Below are 22,035 nucleotides of genomic sequence, written 5' to 3' on the forward strand. Positions count from 1 at the left end.
CAGGTGAACCTAGCACTATTATATCCACCCTTTCAAACTCCTGGAGGCATGGACTCTGGATTCTTGGTTACCATACCACACTGCACAGAATCAACATTTGCATCTCCTCCCCAAGTTAAATACTAAGCAATGTGAAGGCTGGGACTGTCTCTTATCCATTTCCATCTTCCCCTGCCACATGAAGCATGAGGCCTCATATACAACACAGAGCATGTTTTAGGACTGAAGTGAATTCCATCTACGTACTATACTCCACACAGCTTCCCAATTTGCATCCATACTCTTAGGACGCTACAAGCCTCCCTGGATGGGTGCACCCAAATGAAGTCACCCTTCACCGCCTCCCAGGAGGAACACGCCTTACCAGGATGTCCGAGCTCTTAGGCTCCTCCACTGTAGCTGGGTTGGAACAGTTGCTGAGTTTGAATATCCAGTACTCCTGGGCCGTGACAAAGAAGTTCCATGGCAGCAGGCCACCGATGCCCAAGCTGAAGAAGATGATGTAGGTACCACTGAAGCGGTCCTTGGGCCTCTGCAGGCTGGGCGGTGGGCGGTCCAGCAGCTTTTCAAGCAGTGCTTCTTGGTCAGCTCGGAGAGAGCTGCTTGAAGTTCTGTAGGTGGAGTTGGAGCTTTGATGAAAGTCATCCTCTGAGACGATGGCCACTGTTGGAGCAGAGAGAGAAGCAGAGATGGGGTAGGTGATCAGAAGCTGAAGCCGGGACTCACCCGTCCTACAGAGCTGACTGTGTCCCCACTCTGAGGTCTACAGGGTCACCAAGGCGTGGCTCGAGAGCTTCAGGTTTAAAGATTAGGGAGAAGGACAAGATGTCACACTGTAAGTGACCTCAGGTTCCCCCCAGTCCATACAAGGGCAACAGAGTAGCAAATAATTGTGGGGCAGCTGGGAGTAAGGCAATGCGGCATGGTGGGGCCTGTGGCAATCAATGTGCAAGGGCAAATCTGGTCTCAAGGCATCGAACTTTCTAAGCACCCATAACAAAAGGAATTAGGACCCCTGATGAGCACACAGTGCTCTCTAAACTCTTCAACTTTATGTGAGAAAAGTAAGGAGCAGGAAAAGTGTGCAGAATATGGTACTATTTGTGCAAAAAAAGCAGGGATGGGGTAGATGGGAAGGAGAAAATACACACATATGTATGTATATCCTCTGGAAGGACACACAAAAAATTTCAAACAGTGGTTGCCTCTGAGGTGGGAGGCTAGGGATGGGGAGGGTGGGGACTTCACTGCATACTCTTCTGCGCCTCTCAAATTCTGAACTTTGTGAATTATCTGTTCAAAAATAAAATTATAAATAAAAATAAAGGCATTCAAATTAAATAATATTAAAAAAAAAAAACTCATGGTGTCTAGAGCTGCCCCCAGAAGCTGGTTTGAAACATCTAATAGTCCACTCTCTCATTTCATTTGTGGGGAAACCAAGGTCCAAAGAACGGGTCACAGACCAGGTCAATGGCCAAGCCTGAGCTTGCAGTTCCGGCCTGGGTCCCCACCTCTGTTCATCACATCCCACCACGAGACAGCAACTCCCCATTTGCGGTAGCAGCTGAGACAAATGGAAGATTCCAGGTTGCCAGTAACAATTGTGTACATGGCCTTGGGCAAGTCACCACGCTCTGAGCCTCACCTTCCCTATCCCCATCCGCAAACCCAGGGAAGCCTTTTTACAATGGTTTTTGTAAACTGCAACTGGCTGGCTATGCTAACAAACGTCAGCATCTTCCCTGCCATCCTGGGCTTGTCACCTGGCTGGCTGGCTGCGGAGTTTGGCTGCAAGGTAGCATGCCTACTTCTATGCTCTATATAGCACATAGGCCATGGCAATAGCTTGATAAATGGGAAATATTTCCATAAAGCTGAGGATGGGATACTCTGTAGTCCCTTCTGCAATAAACAAATCAATGCATCTCGGCTCACATAGGAGTCTGAGCCTTAACTCAGAGCATCAAGCCAGGCCAGGTGAGATGGGAACACTCTGTCACAGAGGTACAGAGCCTTATCAGGCTCTGCTACTATTTCGGGAGAGCCTCACAACGTTTCCCGGAATTAGGCAGGACAGGAATTATTGTCTCCTTTTTATCAGAAGCAAAGAATGAGGACTTAAAGTCACTTGATTTGTCCCACATTCAAACAGTAAGAATTCCTGATAGTTAAAATTAAATGCAGTACTCATGCATGTCAAGGTCCGTACCTAGCGCTTGAGGTTGACAACAGCGCAGTACAGTAGGTAGTACTCTAAGACCCATTTCACAGGTGAAGAGTGAGCCTCAAAGAGGTTGAGTAATTTGCCCAGAGTCACACAATACGAGTAAGGTTACATAGCCAAGCAGTCTGAGCCCATCTGGACTCCTTGGCATCCCTGGGAGGCAGGTGGCTGGCAACATGCACCCTTGTCTGCTGGCTCGAAGTACAGACTTTCTGGAAGGTCTCCTGGCCAGTGAGTTGTGAGCAGCAGTGAATGCAGCCCTGCAGGGCACCCTCATCAGTGTTTGCTGAATGAATGGACTGTGCAGCCAGGATGTTTTCCCCTGCTGGGGCAGCATATACCCTGCAGCAGGCAGGCAGGAGGATGCTGGATACCCAGAGCATCCGAGTCAGCAGGTCTATTTTAAACTCCCCTGGTTGAGCAGAGCCCTTTCCCAGCTTTGCTCACAGGGAGCTCAGCACTAACCAGACAGTGTGGCCACACATGCACATGCGTGCACACACACACACACACACACCATTTCTAAATTAGTGTTTAAAATGTAAAAATTATGACCCACGTAGGACAACAGATAAAGACCAAGTAGTTCCTTCCAGATGCTCCAGCTCCAAGGGTCGGTGCAGGGGCCAACAGCTCGGTCACCCAGGCCACACTCCGCCAGAGTCCATTCTCAGCTCCAGGCATCTATTTTGTCCAGGACCATTCAGCCTTGACAAAGCTTCTGAAGGAGTCTGGAATTTCCTCTCACCCAGGTCACAGGCCAAAGCACTGGAGTGAGCAAAGTCTTATTACGCTTTATGAAAACTAGCTGCTGGCTTTTGGATTAAAAAGAAAGGTAAGGAAGAGCCTCGGCTGGTGGGCTGGCTGTGGCCTGGAGTGTGTTCCTCAGGCACCTGCAGGAGCTGGTTGGGCTCAGCCCTGCTCCCGTCCTGGGTGACCTGGGGCAAGGGGCAGCCCCTGCACAAAGCAGCAGAAACTCGCGGGGCCTGGAGTCATTGCAGGCCATCCTCCGGGTCTGGGTGCTGGTTTCTAGGAAGATTCTGACTGACTCTGGCTAAGTCAGTCTCGCCTCTGTGTCTCTATTTCCTCACCTATGAAATGGGGGCAGGGGGGCTGGTGAAGCTAACCTACTGGAAAGCACTGCTGGGAAACACACGGTGCCACCCAGAGGCCATGGCAGAATCTGCCTTGGGGTTGTGGACACCCCCAGCCTCAGGCTTCCCAGTTTGGACAGTCAGCCACTTTCTGGATACTCTGGGCTGACCTGTCCATACCCAGGCCCCCCATATCCAGGAGGTGAGGTCCAGTCTCAGGAAATCCATGGGGAGGAGGGCAGAGAATCTGGGGGAGAAAGAAGATAGAGACCCAGAAAGAGGGAAAGTGAGAGGAAAGTAGGGGGAGGAGGAGAGAGCAGAGAGGAAGGGGAGGGACGCTGGGGAGGGGGTCACAGCGAGAGGCGCCAAGACAGAGGCCGGGGTCTTGAGGCTCCCGTGGAGCCCCCCAGGAGGGCCGCGGCGAGAGGCCGCCGACTGCGCGAGCCCAGTGGGCGACCGAGAGCCTGAAGAGCTCGGCGGGAGCCAGACCCGCGCCCGACCGCCGGCCCGCACTTACTGTCGCCGCCGCGTCGCCGCCGCCGCCTCTCCGCTTACCGCGGCCACTACGACGACTCGGGGCTCTGTGGGGCCGCAGGCCGGGCTCCGCCTCCAGGCGCCGCCCCGCCCACCACCGCCGGCGCTTCCCGGTTTGCAAACCTTTCTCCTTCCGGCGCTCCCTTCGCTGCTACCCCATTTCACAGGTGGAGAGAGTGAGGCGCCAGGCCGCCAGGTGCACTGCGCAGGCGGGCGTGCGAGTGCTCCGTGAGCCGGCTCTCGGTGCTGCCGCAGCTGCTTCTCCACCGTGGAGCCCGACCCCATCATTTCCCAGAGCCCTGCTCCCCAGAACCAGGAAGAGTTCTCCACCTGACCCCAGACTCCTGCGGAGTCTCACCCGCTCCTCCCTGATCCCCTGCTGTTCCCCGCACCCCCACCCCCCGCGCCGCCTGAGGGACCCTCCTGTGTGCCAACACCTTCCAGAGGCTCATTGTCTGGCTGAGGCAGGGGCGTAGCTGGGCCGGCAGCACGCAGTCCTCGGGACCATCCCGGCCCCACCAGGCCTTCCCACCAGCCGCCAGACCTTCCTGTCTAAATTACAGGCCAAGACAGCCACCTTTATCCTACCCTCTCTCTGCTGTGCCCCTGACATCCACTGTCTCATTATTGTCACATGCCCTGAGGGGCCGGCGTTGCCTTGTGCCCCTATTACGGAGGGACCTGAGAAAGCTGGGCTTGTGGGAAGCCCAGATGGAGCTGGGATGTAACACCAGCTCTGTCTGGGTCTAAAACCCCTGCGGAAATGCCCCTGACCCCACAGGGGTGGGCTCAGTGCTGGCTGCTCTCGGGGCCGAGAGGTGGCAGCCTTGTTTCATGGTGAGGCTCACAGAACACTGTACTTCCTTCATTAAGCAGACCTACTCTGTGTCCTGTCCTGCAATGGGGCCCCATGATATTGTGTTAGAATCAGGAATATATATTTGGTCTGTTCCCTTGTTCTGGACTCGACTGTCTAAAACCCATAGAATTTGCTGAGTGATGGGGGTGATGGGAGAGTCTCTTGTTGTTCATAACGAGCCCCTTTCAACCTTACCTGAATTTATGCTAATGAGGTGGGCTTGGTGGTCTCCAGATAGCTTCTGGATGAGGGCTGGTGGCACCAGAGGAACCCACCCAGGGATTAGAGGGTTGGAACTTTCAGCTCCACGCGCCCCCTCCAGGGAGGGGAGTGGGGCTGGAGATGACATAATCACCCATGACCAATGAGTTAATTAATCATTCCTACATGATGAACCTCCAGAAAGACCCCTAAATGATGGGGGTTCAGAGAGCTGCTGGGTTGGCAAACACATCCGTCTGCAGGGAGGGTGGCACACCCCAACTGCATGGGGACAGAAGCTCTGGACCTGGTACCCTGTTCACCTGTATCCTTTATAATAAACCAGTGATAGTAAGTTAACAGTTTTCCTAAGTGCTCTAGGCCGTTCTAGCAAATTATTGAAAGTGAAGGGGATGTGTGGGAACCCTCGATTTTGTCACCAAGTTGGAAAGCAGATTGGGCACCCTGGGTACCCCATACTTGTGACTGGAGTCTGAAGTGGGGGCAACCTTGTGGGACTGAGCCCTCAACCTGTGGGGTCTGAGGCTCCATGGAGTTGGTGTCAGAATTGAATTGAATTGTAGGACACCTAGCTGGTTTCCAGAGAGTTGGAGAATTTGTTGTTGGTATGTATATAAGAAAAAAGAAACCCACCACATTTGTTTTCAGAAGTGTTGAGAGTAAAAAAAGTGCAAAGACCCAAAGGTGCCAAGGGCTGGGGTCTTGCTTTGGAGGAACTTGTGCTCTCCCTGGGGGGGGGGGGACAGGCTGCCAAAGGCAGAGGATACAGGAAACCCTGCGGCTGCAGCCAACTTGAGAGCAGACCGATTCCAGGACCAGGGAGGGGATGGGAACGGCTGGGCAAGTGGGCAGGGCCCAGTGATTGGTGGGATCCTCTCCCTTGGCCCGATGTTGTTGTGGGCTGGCTGTGGAGGCCTCTTCTGATAAGGCCTAGGAATGGAGTAGCAACACTTTCCTGCCTGGAGGGCCCTCTACTCTGTGTCTGGGGTGGGGATGAGGCATAGAGGCATTGCAAGTGGGCGGAATTCATGCCTGCTTGCAGGCATTGCCAGAGAATGTCAGGGAAATATTTGTAAACAGTGTACACTGCTGCACAGCCACTGGCCATCATCATTGTTCTGAAATGCACGTGAAGAAGAAAAAGAAGGGGGGAGAGAAAGGAGGAGGTGAGGGAGAATAAGAAGGAGAAGGAGAAGAAGGAGGGAAGGGAAAGAGAAGGGAGGGAGGGAGGAAGAAAGGAGAAGGAAGGAAGGAAAACTCAAAACATCCAAAGCGCTCTCCACTGGGTTGATACTTTACAACTCTCGGCTCTATGAGAAAGCATCCTGTCACTCCGTGGCTTGGAAATACCCTGAAAGTTCTGAGTGCTGGACAGAAGCCATCTCACTATTACAAAGGGACTTACTCCTGGCCCCAGGGAGCTGGGATGTGATGCTAAGGACTGGCTGGGGAGGCCACCTGGTGTGGTGGACAGAACTGGAGCCAGATGGCCCTGGGCTTGGATGCTGTTCAGGCATCCTTAGGAAGACAAGTCTGGGTTTCCCCCTCTGATCATCCCAACCTAACAGCCTTCTATGAGGCCCAGAGGGGGGCCCTGCAAGTAGGAACAACTGCTCTCAAAAAGCTCTGGCTGCCCTCCCCCTCCCCCCAGCGACCATCTCCTTGAGCCTAACACACAACCCCATGAGGTCGGTACTCTGGTTAGCCTCATTTTACGTATGAAGAACCCGGGGTACTGAGAGGTTAGTACCTTGTTCAGAGTCACGCAGCTGATAAGCGACAGAGCCAATATTCACATCAACGCCTTTCTGCCTCCAGAACTCAGTCGGGGGTTCCATGAAAGGAGGTTGGGAGTGGGGACGGGGGGAGGCTCACATAAACTCCTCATTTCACCCAAAGCCTTAAAACCTGTAGGCGATTAAGTGATGAGAAGAGCCTGCACAGCAGGAAGGCCACCAGGTGGAGGCTGGAGGCTTCATCAGGCTGATGCTGCCATCTGGTGGCCTCTCCCCATCACTGCCATGCTCCCAGGCTGGGCTGGCTCCGTGCATTTCCTGCTTTCTAGGATTTCCTGGGCCCCCAAGCAGGGCACGTGGCTCCTGAGAGATAAGGAATCGTCCATAACTGCTGACCCATAACTCTCTGCTCCCACATCACTAGTTCAAGTCCTTACCACCTCTCTGGCTCAAACCACCTCTCCTCTGCTTTGCTTAACTGCTCCCTCTGGGGAATGTTCTGGAACTCCTGGAGGCTCCAACCCCCAACCCCATCTGTCTCCCCTCCCTGCATTGGGCATCTTCCTTCCAGCCGGAGCCAGCTTAGATCCCATGGTCCATCATTTCGGTAACACCTTGGCAATACCCTCAACTCCCGTGCCCCTCGTCTCCCATTGGCACTGCCGGCCAAACCCCAGGTGAACCCACCTACACCTGAGCGGAAGAGCCTTGCTGGAGAAAGTCCCCAGCAGGCCAGTGGCTCCACTCTAAATTCATGTCACCAGCCTGGGATGGGCCTCCAGGATACCTGCAGTCCGACGACACGGCTTAGTTCCTGCTCTCCACAGGAAGGGCTGCCATCTTCCTTCTCCACTCACCTCAAACACCTGGACACACCCCATCCTGAGATGGCCTTGCCTCCTGCCTCCTACTTGGCAGAGAAAACAGAAGCCACCAGAGAGGAACTTCCTCATTTCTCAGCACCAAATATGTTCCCATCTGCTCCTGTTTTTCTCTCTATCTTTCCAGTTACAACAGGAAAGTTGCCCTCTCTGTCTTAGGTCTGCTCCCCCTCCGGCTCCAGATCCCAACCCCTCCCCTCCCACCAGCTCAGGAGCCTTTCAGGATCCATCGATTCTTCTCTTTCTTACACCTTCAACCTCTCACCCCTTAATGCATTCTTTTCACCGTTTCTTTTGTTTTCTTGTTTGACGTTTTCTGATGGAAGTATAACCTACATATAGCCTAGTGTACAAATCATAAGTGTAGAGTTTATGAATGATTACACAATGGATGCATCCATGCCACCAGCACCCGGATTAAGAAATGGGACATTACTAGTGACACGAGCTGGAACCTGTGACCTTTGCAGTAGTGGATGGGGGAGAAATGGCTCCAGGGTGGACCATGAGAGCTGTTTTCAAATATTTGATAAGCTTTCAGGGACTAGAAGACTTAGACTTATTCCTGTTGGTTCCTAAAATCAGCCCCTACAGTGAAAATAAGTAAGCACTCATATGTCAGCTGTTATTATTACTGTTAATAAGTGATGAGTTCCCTCACTCTGCAAGTATTCTGCTTGCAGGGATTGGTCAAGCCCATGTGTGGGCCATTGTGAAGGGAATTCTGGCATCAGGTGAGGGTGGATTAGATAATGGCCAAGGACCCCCACCTCTGCCATCCTAGAAGTCTGTGAAATGGATCCCAATGAGCCCCTGCAGTTCTCAGGGGCTGCCCTGCCCAGTGTAACCCCCTTGGGTTATCACAGCATTGACCGGTGTGAGTGCAGGGCATCTGTCCCTGAGCTCCTGGTCACAGGGGAATCGCTGGGACCTGAGGGCTGGCAGCTTAACCCTGCCCTGGGTTTCATCAGGCAGAGGAGAGGCTCCTGGGAAGAGGACCAGCCGAGGCTGCCATCCCATGGAGGGATGCAGGAGGGGAGCTGGGGCAAGTGCCACTGTCCTTCTGATGCAGCTCGGGAAAAGCAACGCCCAGACAGGGGCCTCTCGGCAGTCTGCAGAGAGGGCCAGGGGCTCGGGACCCTGTCCCAGGCAGCAGAGCCCTGAACCAGAGCCGTTCTGAGCCTGACCCTCCACTGCTTCAAAACCTTTCTGCAGCTCCCACTACCTAGCAGGTCACAGATTGGGTGGGCCTTGTTTGGCCTACCCAGTATTTAAAGGAATTTGAGCCAAAAATTACAAATGGAATGATTTCCCACACAAATCCTAATCCTGGTTTCTGGTTTCTAAGAGCAGGAGCTTGGAGCAGCCCTGGGTACTCACTCCTGCCTGGCAGCCACCGTTTGAGCCAGTACTGAGGGCCTCCCTTTCGGGTGGGCTGTGGGGTCTCGGGTGAGCCACAGTCACCACTTCCCCCAATCACCTCCCTGTTGCGCTGAGGCCAAATGAGAGAGGCCATTTAACAGAACACTTACCTTCCTGTTTCCTTGAAACCCGTGCTGCTAACAACAGTGGAAAGTGAGCGGTATGCTGAGACAGCCTGTGTTTCAAGAAACAGCCGAGAGGGCACATTTCTTTGTGAAGCGTTAATAAGGCTGCTTCTCTTGTTCACATGACCGAGCAGCATGGATCCTGGAGACGTTTCTTTTTGACCCCTGGCCTCAGGGAGCAGATCCGTGGGTGAACCTCGAGTGGGTGGCCTTATGGGGAGCCATGCCCCTGTGGCAGGTGGGTCAGCACGGCCCCTCTGTCCTTCCCAGACTGACCCCGCCCCTTCTCTGACTCCACGAGCCCTTTGCTCCACTATGGGCTTTCTCACCTCCGTACTTGTCATCACGCCATTCCTGCCACCTGGTGGTCCCTTGGCTCCAGCCCTCCACCCCATCTCCACCTGCCTAGATTCCACGCCTTTCAAGGCGGGCCAGCTGGGTGACCCCTCCCTTCCTCGTGCTCTGTTGGTGTCCCTCTCAGCTGGCTGCTGCTCCGTCCTGGTGTACCCAGTATGAGAATTCATTTGTTATTCCGCAGAGCGGCTTGAGGGCTGAGTCCGGGTCTGATTCACTCCCCCCTGCACTCCCTGTGCTGTGCAGGTCTATAGATTAGATCAACAAATATTGACTGAATTTCCAGATATCCAGACCCTCTCCTTGAGGAAGCTTCTTAGGCCGAGGAACCGGAATGGGCAGATTCAAATCACCCACAGTGAGGCCTGGGCTGGGCCAGCCCCTCGGGGCTGCTGGAATAGCACAGACTTGTGGGTGCCACCCCCCTCCCTGCACCACCCCCATCTCCCAGGTTAGGGTCATTAAGAGGACACCAGCACACACCCCTCACACTCATACACGCACCCAAATAGGGCCCTGAGGCCACTTCAGCACCTCCAGCGACAGCAGCCTTCATATCTGGCCCATCAGCTGCTAAAAGGACAACAGCATCTACTCTTTGTAAGAAGTTTCATAAAAGAAAATTGCTGGTGACTTTTGCCTAAAAGCATCTTCCACAAAACGCATAATTGAGAAACTGTCTGAGGGAAACCAGCCCCAGCATTCTAAAACATCCTTGTTCCAGAAAGTCTTTGTGGACCCCAGGCTTAGTTGGAGCCTCTCTGAGCTTCCGTGGTCCCCTTGCCCATTGCTTTCCCTGTCTCCCCCTAGGCCGTGGCTCCGAGAGCAGTGTGTGCTGCCCGGACCTGGCACCCAGCAGTGACGGGCACTGTGCTGAGGAGTGAGATGGGAGCAGCATGGGGGCCGCTCCCTGCCCCGCCAGTTTGTGTTTTGAAATATCAGGGCCTGGCGGTTCCTAATCTCAAGCGCCTCCTGTCCCTGCAATGTTGATCCAGGGCAGGGATTATGGTTAGAAACGGCAACCTGTTGAGAACAGTCCCTAAACTCTCCAAGAGCCCAGTTCAGAGAAGGCCAGGGCCTTGGTGTGAGATGCTTGTACCTGGTGCAGGAGGAGACATCTTGCTTGAGGGCAGCTTTTTTGACGAAGTGACGAGGGAGGAGGTTGGGAGGGAGAAAGACATCCCGCTGTTGGGAGCAGGGAATTGTTGGCTGAGGCAGTGAATGGGGGTGCAAGGGGAGGTCAAGGCGGAGGCGTGGAGAACAGGCAGCGCAGCCCCCAGTGGTCTGTAGAGGGCGCTACCAGGGCCTTCGTTAAAGATGAGGTTGGAGTTCCAAGATGGATGGGTGGAGCCTTAGCAACACAAATGAATCTGTCTTAACAAGAGCAAGGGAGAGAAAAGTTAGGGACCTCCATGGAGACATTATTAAGGGAGGCTGCCATCCAGCGGGGAAAGATGGTGTCAACAAAATGAGTATCTGAGCAGTTATTGGAAAAATAAAACTATTTCATGTTTATACCTTAAGGGCTTGAGACTCTTGAATCAAACCCATTATATTTAAATATTTACATGAACAAATGTATGTTTGTATATGCATAGATCTTCCTGAGGCGATATATAAGAAAAGTAGCAATTGCCTCCATGGGGGAGGACTGGGGACTGGGGAGGGCTGGAGGGAAGGGGGTGAGACAGGAGGAAGAGGATCTACTTTTCACCTATTCTTTTGTACTTTAATTTTTAAACCATAAGCATTATCATATTTTGAATTAAATTGGGAAAAATTTCGAAAATTTTCTACAGCAGTGGATGAGGTCTTCCTGAGTCTGATCTCAAGGCGTTGGCTGGGGTTAGATTTTTTCTCCTTCTGGCCCCTAGTGGAGGAAGGGGCAGCCCGTGGCCCGTCCACACCCAGCAACACTTCAGGGGCAACAGCGGGTGGCCTGAAGATTGCTGGCTGTGCCAGGCTGGCTGGCATGTGTGGCGGCCTTGTCACCTCACTGCTCTGCTCTAGGGCATCTCACTGGGCAGCTACTCGGTCACGGGGGTGGAACTAGCCCATCTTCTACCTGCTCCCGGTTTTCCATCATCCACCCTGGGACAGTGACAGAGGAGGGTCCAAGGGGTGGGGCTGTCACACCCCTGCCTAGAACGAGGAGCCCCAGCCCCAAATTGCAGCACTACAGCAGCCAGAGAAAACTTACAGAGCAGCAGGTCGAAGGCCTCCATTTCATGGATGGGGAAACTGAGGCTTGGCGAGGGATAGTGACCCCCACAGCATCAGGACTAGAGCCCAGGTCTCCTGCTTCCCAGGCTGGAACTCTTTGCACCCCACCAAGGAGCAGGTGGCAAACAAGGCCCTCCTTCTTAGGTGGGGGGCAGAGGGTGAGGAGTTTTAAATGGGTACCCTTGACTCCTGGGGGTACCCTAGATAATCTACCTGCCTATGGGGGCTACCTGTACAAAATAACTTCCCTCTGCCTGACCTTGCCCACCCCCTCCCTGGGCTGCTGCCCCACCTCAGGCTATTACCCCTTTCCTTACACACACACACACACACACACACATTCATGAAATGTGATGGCTCCAGGTACTCTGGGTCCCCAGAAAATGATGACAATCTGAGTGGTAGGTCTGTATGTGTGTATGTGTATGTACCTTGCCTCCCCCACTAGTCCATAAACTTGCAGAGGAACCAGCCCACAGGTGCTCCCTACCCACAGTGGGACAGCCAGGCCATCCTTGGCATACAGGTCCCTGAAAGTCAGAGCTGGCAGGGCCCTTCAGGGCATGAAAAGTTTAGAAAAGGATCCCATAATAGATAACTAATAAGGACCTACTGTATATAGCTCAGGGAATTCTACTCAATAATCTGTAATGGCCTATATGGTAAAGAATCTAAAAAAGAGTGGATATATGTATATGTATAACTGATTCACTTTGCTGTACACCTGAACCTAACACAACATTGTAAATCAACTATACTCCAATAAAAATTTTAAAAATAAAAAAGGGTCCCATGGCCAAATACATGTGGGACGCCCTGGATTATAAGACCAGCTTCTTCACGCAGGCCTTCTCAGGGCCTTTAATGTGCTGTGACTCTCTACTAAGAAGCCAGAGGGTGCTCTTACCCCAAACTTTAGAGATCACAAAATTTACCCACAGAGCAGGCAATGCATGCTGGACAACGTTGGGACCAGACTCAACTCACACAGGGAGACCTGAGGTCTACAGGGTAGAGGGGACCAGGGCCACTGCCAGCTGTACGACACCTTTGTGCAAATTAGAAAAAAAAAAAATCCCCTCAAAACATATCCAGGACTTGCCTGGTGGCACAGTGGTTAAGAATCCACCTGCCAATGCAAGGGACATGGGTTTGAGCCCTGGTCCGGGAAGATCCCACGTGCTGTAGAACAACTAAGCCCGAGTGCCACAACTACTGAGCCTGCGCTCTAGAGCTCATAAGCCACAACTACTGAACCTGTGTGCTACAACTACTGAGGCCTGCATGCCTAGAGCCCGTGTTCTGCAACAAGAGAAGCCACCACAACAAGAAGCCCGCACACCGCACAAAGAGTAGCCCCCACTCACTGCAACTAGAGAAAGCCCGTGGGCAGCAATGAAGACCCAATGCAGCCAAAAATAAATAATAAATAAATAAAGACATTTCCATCTATAGGAAAATTAAAACCAATGTGTTGATGTTATTAGAACAAGACCTTTTACTGCCATCTGCTGGAAATATCTCATAGTAAATACATAAATGTACAATCTGTGTAGGAATAGCACCACCCTCCCCCTTAGATATGGCATTCTTGCCCAGTGATTAAGCCCAACCATGCATGACAGCCTTGGGTCTAAAGTCACACAATCCCAGCCCTCCCATCATTCCCTTTCTGCTGGCATGATTTTCTTATGTCTCAGGTGAGTGCTCTCAACTGACCTCAGCCTCAGCCCCAGCTGGGAAACACCCTTCTGAACTTCTCAGAGGCAGACAGGGACGCTGAGGGCTTCACATCTGTTGTTCCTCCCACCCATCACCTAGCCCATGACAGGCTCAAATGACTGACTCCTGAACACGTCCCATGAATGCTTACACACTGAGAGCACTGGCTGAGGAGCAGGGACTGGGATCTAGAGGTAGCATGGGCTCTGACTTGCTGTGTGACCATGGGGAAGTTCTTATCCCTCTCTGGGCCAGTTTTCCCTTCTGTAAAATTAGGCAGTTGAACTTGATCATTTCCAGGAGCTCAGAGAGCTCTGGCAATGACCTCCTGGCCCCTAACTTGTGGAATTTTGAGAAAAGCAAGAAGGTCATTCCCAATTGCTGAAAGAAAGACATTCAAGAAGACAGCGATGGGACTTCCCTGGCAGTCCAGTGGGTAAGACTTCGCCTACCAATGCAGGGGGTGCGGGTTCAATTCCTGGTCAGGGAGCTAAGAGCCCACATGCCTCAAGGCCAAAAAACCAAAACATAAAACAGAAGCAATATTGCAACAAATTCAATAAAGACTTTAAAAAATTTCCAAACCAGTAAATAGACATTTCTCCAAAGATATACAGATTGCCAACAAACACATGAGAGGATGCTCAACATCACTAATCATTAGAGAAATGCAAATCAAAACCACAACGGGAAAGGAAATAGTCAATCAAGTCCAGGAAGCGCAGAGAGTCCCATACAGGATAAACCCAAAGAGAAACACGCCGAGACACATATTAATCAAACTATCAAAAATTAAATTCAAAGAAAAAATATTAAAAGCAGCAAGGGAAAAGCAACAAATAACATACAAGGGAATTCCCATAAGGTTAACAGCTGATCTTTCAGCAGAAACTCTGCAAGCCAGAAGGGACTGGCAGGACAAATTTAAAGTGATGAAAGGGAAAAACCCACAATGAAGATTACTCTACCCAGCAAGGATCTCATTCAGACTCGATGGAGAAATTAAAAACTTTACAGACAAGCAAAAGTTAAGAGAATTCAGCAACACCAAACCAACTTTACAACAAATGCTAAAGGAACTTCTCTAGGCAGGAAACACAAGAGAAGGAAAAGACCTACAAAAACAAACCCAGAACAATTAAGAAAATGGTAATAGGAACACACACATCAATAATTACCTTAAATGTAAATGGATTAAATGCTCCCACCAAAAGACATAGACTGGCTGAATGGATACAAAAACAAGACCCATATATATGTTGTCTACAAGAGACCCACTTCAGACCTAGAGACACATATAGACTGAAAGTAAGGGGATGGAAAAAGATATTCCATGCAAATGGAAACCAAAAGAAAGCTGGAGTTGCAATTCTCATATCAGACAAAATGGACTTTAAAGTAAAGACTATTACAGGAGACAAAGAAGGACACTACATAATGATCAAGGGATCGATCCAAGAAGAAGATATAACAATTGTAAATATTTATGCATCCAACATAGGAGCACCTCAATACATAAGCCAAATGCTAACAGCCATAAAAGGGGAAATCGACAGTAACACAATCATAGTAGGGGACTTTAACACCCCACTTTCACCAATGGACAGATCATCCAAAATGAAAATAAATAAGGAAACACAAGTTTTAAATGATACATTAAACAAGATGGACTTAATTGATATTTATAGGACATTCCAACCAAAAACAACAGAATATACTTTCTTCTCAAGTGCTCATGGAACATTCTCCATGATAGACCATATCTTGGGTCACAAGCCAAGCCTTGGTAAATTTAAGAAAATTGAAATCGTATCAAGTATCTTTTCTGACCACAATGCTATGAGACTAGATATCAATTACAGGAAAAAAATCTGTAAAAAATACAAATACATGGAGGCTAAACAATACACTATTAAATAACCAAGAGATCACTGGGGAAATCAAAGAGGAAATCAAAAAATACCTAGAAACAAATAACAATGAAAACACAACAACCCAAAACCTATGGGATGCAGCAAAAGCAGTTCTAAGAGGGAAGTTTATAGCAATACAATCCTACTTCAGGAAACAAGAAATATCTCAAATAAACAACCTAAACTTACACCTAAAGCAATTAGAGAAAGAAGAACAAGAACACCCCAAAGTTAGTAGAAGGAAAGAAATCATAAAGATCAGATCAGAAATAAATGAAAAAGAAATGATGGAAACAACAGCAAAGATCAATGAAACTAACAGCTGGTTCTTTGAGAAGATAAACAAAATTGATAAACCATTAGCCAGACTCATCAAGAAAAAGAGGGAGAAGACTCAAAATCAACAGAATTAGAAATGAAAAAGGAGAAGTAACAACTGACACTGCAGAAATACAAAGGATCATGAGAGATTACTACAAACAACTCTATGCCAATAAAATGGACAACCTGGAAGAAATGGACAAATTCTTAGAAAAGCACACCCTTCCAAGACTGAACCAGGAAGAAATAGAAAATATAAACAGACAAATCACAAGCACTGAAATTGAACTGTGATTAAAAATCTTCCAACAAACAAAAGGCCAGGACCAGATGGCTTCACAGGCGAATTCTATCAAACATTCAGAGAAGAGCTAACACCTACCCTTCTCAAACTCTTCCAAATATAGCAGAGGGAGGAACACTCCCAAATTCATTCTACGAGGCGACCATCACCCTGATACCAAAGCCAGACAAAGATGTCACAAAAAAATAAAACTACAGGCCAATGTCACTGATGAACATAGATGCAAAAATCCTCAACAAAATACTAGCAAACAGAATCCAACAGCACATTAAAAGGATCATATACCATGATCAAGTGGGGTTTATCCCAGGAATGCAAGGATTCTTCAATTACACAAATCAATCAATGTGATATACCATATTAACAAACTGAAGGATAAAAACCATATGATGCAGAAAAAGCTTTCAACAAAATTCAACACCGATATATAAAAACCCTCCAGAAAGTAAGCATAGAGGGAACTTGCCTCAACATAATAAAGGCCATATATGACAAACCCACAGCCAACATCATTCTCACTGGTGAAAAACTGTAACCATTTCCTCTAAGATCAGGAACAAGGTAAGGTTGCCCACATTCACCACTATTATTCAACATATTTTTGGAAGTTTTAACCACAGCAATCAGAGAAGAAAAAGAAATAAAAGGAATCCAAATCAGAAAAGAAGTAAAACTGTCACTGTTTGCAGATGACATGATACTATACATAGAGAATCCTAAAGATGCTACCAGAAAACTACTAGAGCTAATCAGTGAAGTTGGTAAGGTTGCAGGATACAGAATTAATGCACAGAAATCTCTTGCATTCCTATATACTAATGATGAAAAATCTGAAAGAGAAATTAAGGAAACACTCCTGTTTACCACTGCAACAAAAAGAATAAAATATCTAGGAATAAACCTACCTAAGGAGACAGAAGACCTGTATGCAGAAAACTATGAGACACTGATGAAAGAAATTAAAGATGATACAAACAGATGGAGAGATATACCATGCAGTGGTGCAGTGGTTAAGAATCCGCCTCCCAATGCAGGGGACACGGGTCTGAGCCCTGGTCCGGGAGGATCCTACATGCTGCGGAGCAACTAGGCCCATGCGCCACAGCTCCTGATCCTGTGCTGTGGAGCCCATAAGCTGCAACTACTGAGGCCGCGTGCTGCAACTGCTGAGGCCCACATGCCTAGAGCCCACGCTCTGCAACAGGAGAGGCCACTGTGGTGAAAAGCCCGCTAACCGCAGTGAAGAGTAGCCCCTGCTCGCTGCAACCGGAGGGGGCCCGTGCACAGCAATGGAGACCCAACGCAGCCATAAATAAATAAATAAATAAATAAATTAATTAATTAATTAATTAATTAATTTTAAAAAAGAGAGTAATGTACCACAATGTTCACTGCAGCTCTATTTACAATAGCCAGGACATGGAAGCAACCTAAGTGTCCATCAACAGATGAATGGATAAAGAAGATGTGGCACATATATACAACGGAATATTACTCAGCCATGAAAAGGAATGAAATTGAGTTATTTGTAGTGAGGTGGATGGACCTAGAGACTGTCATAGAGTGAAGTAAGTCAGAAAGAGAAAAACAAATACTGTATGCTAACACATATATATGGAATCTAAAAAAAAAAAAAAAAAAAGGTTCTGAAGAACCTAGGGGCAGGACAGGAATAAAGACGTAGATGTAGAGAATGGACTTGAGGACACGGGGAGGGGGAAGGGTAAGCTGGGACAAAGTGAGAGATATATGGACATATATACACTACCAAATGTAAATTAGGTAGCTAGTGGGAAGCAGCCACATAGCACAGGGAGATCAGCTCGGTGCTCTGTGTCCACCTAAAGGGTGGGAGGGAGACGCAAGAGGGAGGAGAAATAGGGATGTATATATACATATAGCTGATTCTCTTTGTTATACAGCATCAACTAACACAACATTGTAAAGCAATTATACTTCAATAAAGACAATTAAAAAAAAAGTCCATCCATACCAAAAAAATCTAAAAAAAAGACAGAATACAACCTGAATTTTTTATTAGACTAGGAAATATAATTTATTTCATAAAAATTAATTTTGTTACAATAGGAATGCTAAATGTTATTTACAGGTTGTAGTTTACAGAATAAACAGAGGTGGGACTGGGGCCAGCCCTGCAGCCCTGCAGCCCCGAGCACAGAACCATGTCCATGGCCCAGGTGAGTGAGTGGTCCAGCCCCTAGCCCACAGGAGAGCTGCTCCCTGCACCCAGGCTCTTGGTCACCTCTCCTCAGAGGGCCTGCTAAGGGACCTGGCTCAGCTGCCTGGTTGCTGGGGAAAAGGGACCATAGGGTCCTGGATCTTCCAGGAGTGGGGAGGGTCCCTCTGGAGCCCAGGGCACTGCGAGGGAAGGCCGAGGGAGAGGCACATAGAAGATACACCGACTGACCCTGTGGACTCAGAGAGGGCAAAACCAGGCACACCAACCTCCAGATGGCCCAGCCTGGACGCGAGGAGGGCGCACACATGCTCGCACAGGTGGGGTCACGTTCCAGAGAGGCACGCTGATGTGCCTGCGGATAAAAGCCCACGCAACACACGCACACATGCGCAAACACACCCCAGAGATGAGAGAGACGTCAACAGCGCGCGAGGGCCCTGCATTCCTGCAGTGGCACTTAATCTGCGGTTCTCAAGGTACTTGGCTGTGTGGGGCTGCCTCTCAGGCATGAATAAGTGGAGGAACGTCCATCCCACCCTGAGGCGGGCAGTCTACAGACGTAGTCACAGCAGCTGTGGCAGATTGATGGAGCCAGCAAATCCGTTCCAGGCTTTTCTTATAAAGCTGGACAGTCTGAACCCTCCCAGGAGGCTTCAGCCAATTGGTTCTGTGCTCCAGGCCCTGGTACACAATTTCTGAGAATCCGATTAGAAATGGCACCTGGGGGGCTGGCCTGGCCTCATCCACCAAGAGCTCCCATCCTGGGCACTGAGGAAGCAGCACGCTTCTGAGGGTGGGGCACGGAGGAGGGACATGGCAGACCACCGTCAACTTCTACCCACCAGCGTTCCCATCAGGAGACTAGAATGACGTATCAGAGCCCAAAAGTCCTCAGACAGCAGCTGCGGGGCCTTGGTAGAAAAAGGAAAAGAGGCCCCAAGAAGGCAGTCATATGCCTGAAGTCACACAGAGGTTTAATGGCAAAGCTGGAGCTTGAACGCTGGTCTTTGGACTCCAGGCTTCCCTCAAGCTACCACACAGGCCCACACAGCTCAGACTAGGAGCGAGCGGGATGCCGAGCCTGTAGTGGACAGGCACCTTTGGCAGGGAAGGCTCACTGCCTTTGTCTGAGGCAACGTCCACACAGGCACTGGGGTAATGAAGAGCCATGGTCTCAGCCTCAGGGGCCCAAGCCCGATGCAGGCCTGGCCCCTTCAGCAGCCCTGATAAAAAGGAACCCTCTCTCAAACCCAGCAGGCCCTTGACTGCCCACAGCCAACCCATTGCCCAGGGGGGCTGGTGGGTGGTGAGAATCCCACTATCCCCATAAACCCCCTAGTGCCTGGCAGGAAAGCCAGGCTGGGGACATTGGTTGGGACTAGAGCCCCCAGACCTGCTTTCCTCCTAGGAGACCAGACTTTTAAAGGCCAGGATGCTCATGGACCTGCTGGGGCAAGCCCTGGGGTCAATGCCCAGAGGTGGCACTTGCTTTGGCTTAGGTGCCAAGGAGGAGAGGCCTTTGATGTGGCCTCTGTGCCAGCTCGAGATTCTGGTTCCAGCCATCACCAGATGGCCAAAAAGGGACCCTGATGGCCCCTTCGAACATCCTGGAACAGGCTGGAGAGGGGGTGCCAGGCCCTCCACCCTGGTAACGCTGCCTGTCAAAGCTTCCTTCAAACTCTGTCAGACTGCAGAGGGAGGGTGACAAAAGGGTTGCAGGGAGGTGCCTGTGGAGATCAGAGCTGGGAAAATAGCCCTCCACCCTTCCTCCTCCACTCCAGGCCAATGTGTAAAGCACTGCCAAGCAGCCACCTCCCAGCCTCCCATGCCACCCGCAGGGATGGCTGCTAACATGTTCCTCAAAACCACACTGGCCCCAGAAGCTCAGGCTTCTGCAGCTAGAGAGGCCCTCTTATCCACCCCTTCTGTTTTACAGAAGTAACCAAGTCTGGGAAAGGGCAGATCCCAGGCATTAAGAGAACACCCGCCTGCTCCAGCCCACCTGGTCTAGAGGCTGCTGGGTGGGCGTGTCCTGGCTGGCCCCACCCTGGGATGCGGGAGAGAGATGTGTCCATGGGGGATTCTCATCCCTGACTTCTCTCTGTTAGGGTCCCCCTTCTGGGCCATGCCCCCTCTCCAGAAGCCACCAGACCACAGTACTGGAAATTCTCCCTGGCTCACAGCTGGGCTGGCCCGCCCACATTTTCCATCCCAGGGCCTCTTAATCTGGATTCCTGGGAGCCCAGATGAGACTTGGAGCACCTGCCTGGGGCTGTGAGAGGGAGGCAGGACCCCACCCCAAGCCAGATCTCAGGGCTCCTTGGCTTCACTGATTCAGCATCTGCTTAAGACTTTAGAAAGAAACATGGGACCACAGCTCAAACCTCATCTGACCCTGTAGAACTGTGGAAGCTGAGGCCTTGTAAGAATTTAGTCTAAGATAAAATCATTAGCAGCAAAGTGTTCCCTATTCAGTCTCTCTCTCCCTGATTCACACACACACAAACACACGCACACACACACACGCTCCTGGCCAGAACCACGAGCATGCCCACACTCACCCATACTCAAGAAAAGCGTTTTCTATTTTTTTTGTGTTGTTTTTTTCATTTTCTTTTTCTTTTTTTTCTTAAAAAGGACTTATCCAAATATCTGGATAATAAATCATTTGCGTTTCCTAAGAAACTGGGTTTTCTTTTCCCTTGTGGTTTTGGTGTTTTTCTTCTTTTTATGAGCCTTACTAGCAGTCTGAAGCTTTCTTTCCTTCTTTCTTTCCTCTTCGTTTTTGCTTGTGGACAGGAGAAAGCAGTTTGTCTGAACTGTACTTGACTCTTTGAAGAGGAAAACAGTGTGAAAGGAGAAAGGGGCTTAGGGAGGAGGGAGAAATCAATAGCTGAGGAAGAAAATGAAGAGCACAACTAAAACAGACGCACCCCAGAGACCCTGGGGCAGAGGGTGGGAGGGCCACCTCCTTGCTCCCCTAGCTGCCTCCAGAGGCCCCATCCCCACCCCAGTTCCTGCACAGCGGTCTGAGGTCAGGAGAGACAGCAGGAGGTGGAGAAGGACCGCTGGGTCCTCCCAACAACAACGTCCATGGAGTTCCTAAGGCTGGTCGTGGTCTGGGTGGGTGGGGCAAGGGGAGGAGGAGGAGGAAGGGCGATTCTGGCTGTGAGCTCGGGAGCAGAGGAGACCCAACTGCCCCACAGGAGGTTGCCCTGGGCCTGCCTGTGCCAGCCGCCTGCTGGTCCCTAACAGCCCACGGGTTTGGGGCAGCTTAGCAGTCCCCATCGGTGGCCATGGCCACCAGCATCTCGCTCTTGCCCATCTCCTCCAAGGCACTCGCCAGGCTGTTGAGGTCCCCGTCGTCCTGCTGCAGAGCTTCCCAGAGGTCGAGGATCACACCCGTGGGGCTCGCTTTTGTGGCAAAGTAGTTCAGGTACCTGATGGAGGGAAGGAGAAGGACCCTGGGCTCCCAAAATGCTCAGCCCCTCCCAGGAGCCTGGGGGTGGAGGGAGCACTGGGGGTACATCCCAGGAGCACCGGGACGGTGGGCTCTGGGCTCCCACAATCCTGGGTCTGAATTCCAGCCCCTCTGCTTGCAGGCTGTGTGGCCCTGGGCAAGTCACTGCTCCTCTCTGAGCCCCAGTCTCATCTCTAAAATGGAAACTGTCCTGCTCATCATCAGTCATCATCATCGTTATTACTATCATTGAAAGACACTGGCCCCAGGAGAGGCTGTCAAACCTAGCACTCCATTCTCTCTCCATCCCACATTCGTTCTCTGCCTGCTCTCACCCGCCCCATGCACTGCCCTGAAATCAGGAACAAAGCCTTTGACATCCTTATAGATCCCACCCATTTTTAGTAAGATGTCTTCTACATGGCATCTGCTCAATGC

The 22,035-nt window shown here is 50.5% G+C and overlaps 2 protein-coding genes across 7 annotated transcripts in view; both read right to left on the reverse strand.

The window, feature by feature from the left end:
* The window catches only part of SLC29A3 (solute carrier family 29 member 3), a 43,309-nt gene extending 39,390 nt beyond the window's left edge, over positions 1-3,919 (reverse strand). For all 4 annotated transcript variants that reach the window (XR_009533779.1, XM_060112424.1, XM_060112433.1 and 1 more), the window contains exons 1-2: positions 3,839-3,919; positions 365-663 (exon numbers count right to left, since the gene is read on the reverse strand). Coding sequence is in view for 3 of the 4 variants with exons in the window: in XM_060112433.1 (XP_059968416.1) it covers positions 365-663; position 3,839 (300 nt within the window). In the remaining variant the exon portion in view is untranslated. The remainder of the gene's footprint in view (positions 1-364; positions 664-3,838) is intronic.
* Positions 3,920-17,966: 14,047 nt separating this feature from the next.
* The window catches only part of UNC5B (unc-5 netrin receptor B), an 87,226-nt gene continuing 83,157 nt past the window's right edge, over positions 17,967-22,035 (reverse strand). For all 3 annotated transcript variants that reach the window (XM_060112456.1, XM_060112466.1, XM_060112446.1), the window contains one exon: positions 17,967-21,577. In XM_060112456.1, the coding sequence (XP_059968439.1) occupies positions 21,412-21,577 (166 nt within the window). In that variant the 3' untranslated portion in view covers positions 17,967-21,411. The remainder of the gene's footprint in view (positions 21,578-22,035) is intronic.

The sequence above is a fragment of the Mesoplodon densirostris genome, chromosome 1, assembly GCF_025265405.1.
Source record: "Mesoplodon densirostris isolate mMesDen1 chromosome 1, mMesDen1 primary haplotype, whole genome shotgun sequence".
Lineage (NCBI taxonomy): Eukaryota > Metazoa > Chordata > Mammalia > Artiodactyla > Ziphiidae > Mesoplodon > Mesoplodon densirostris.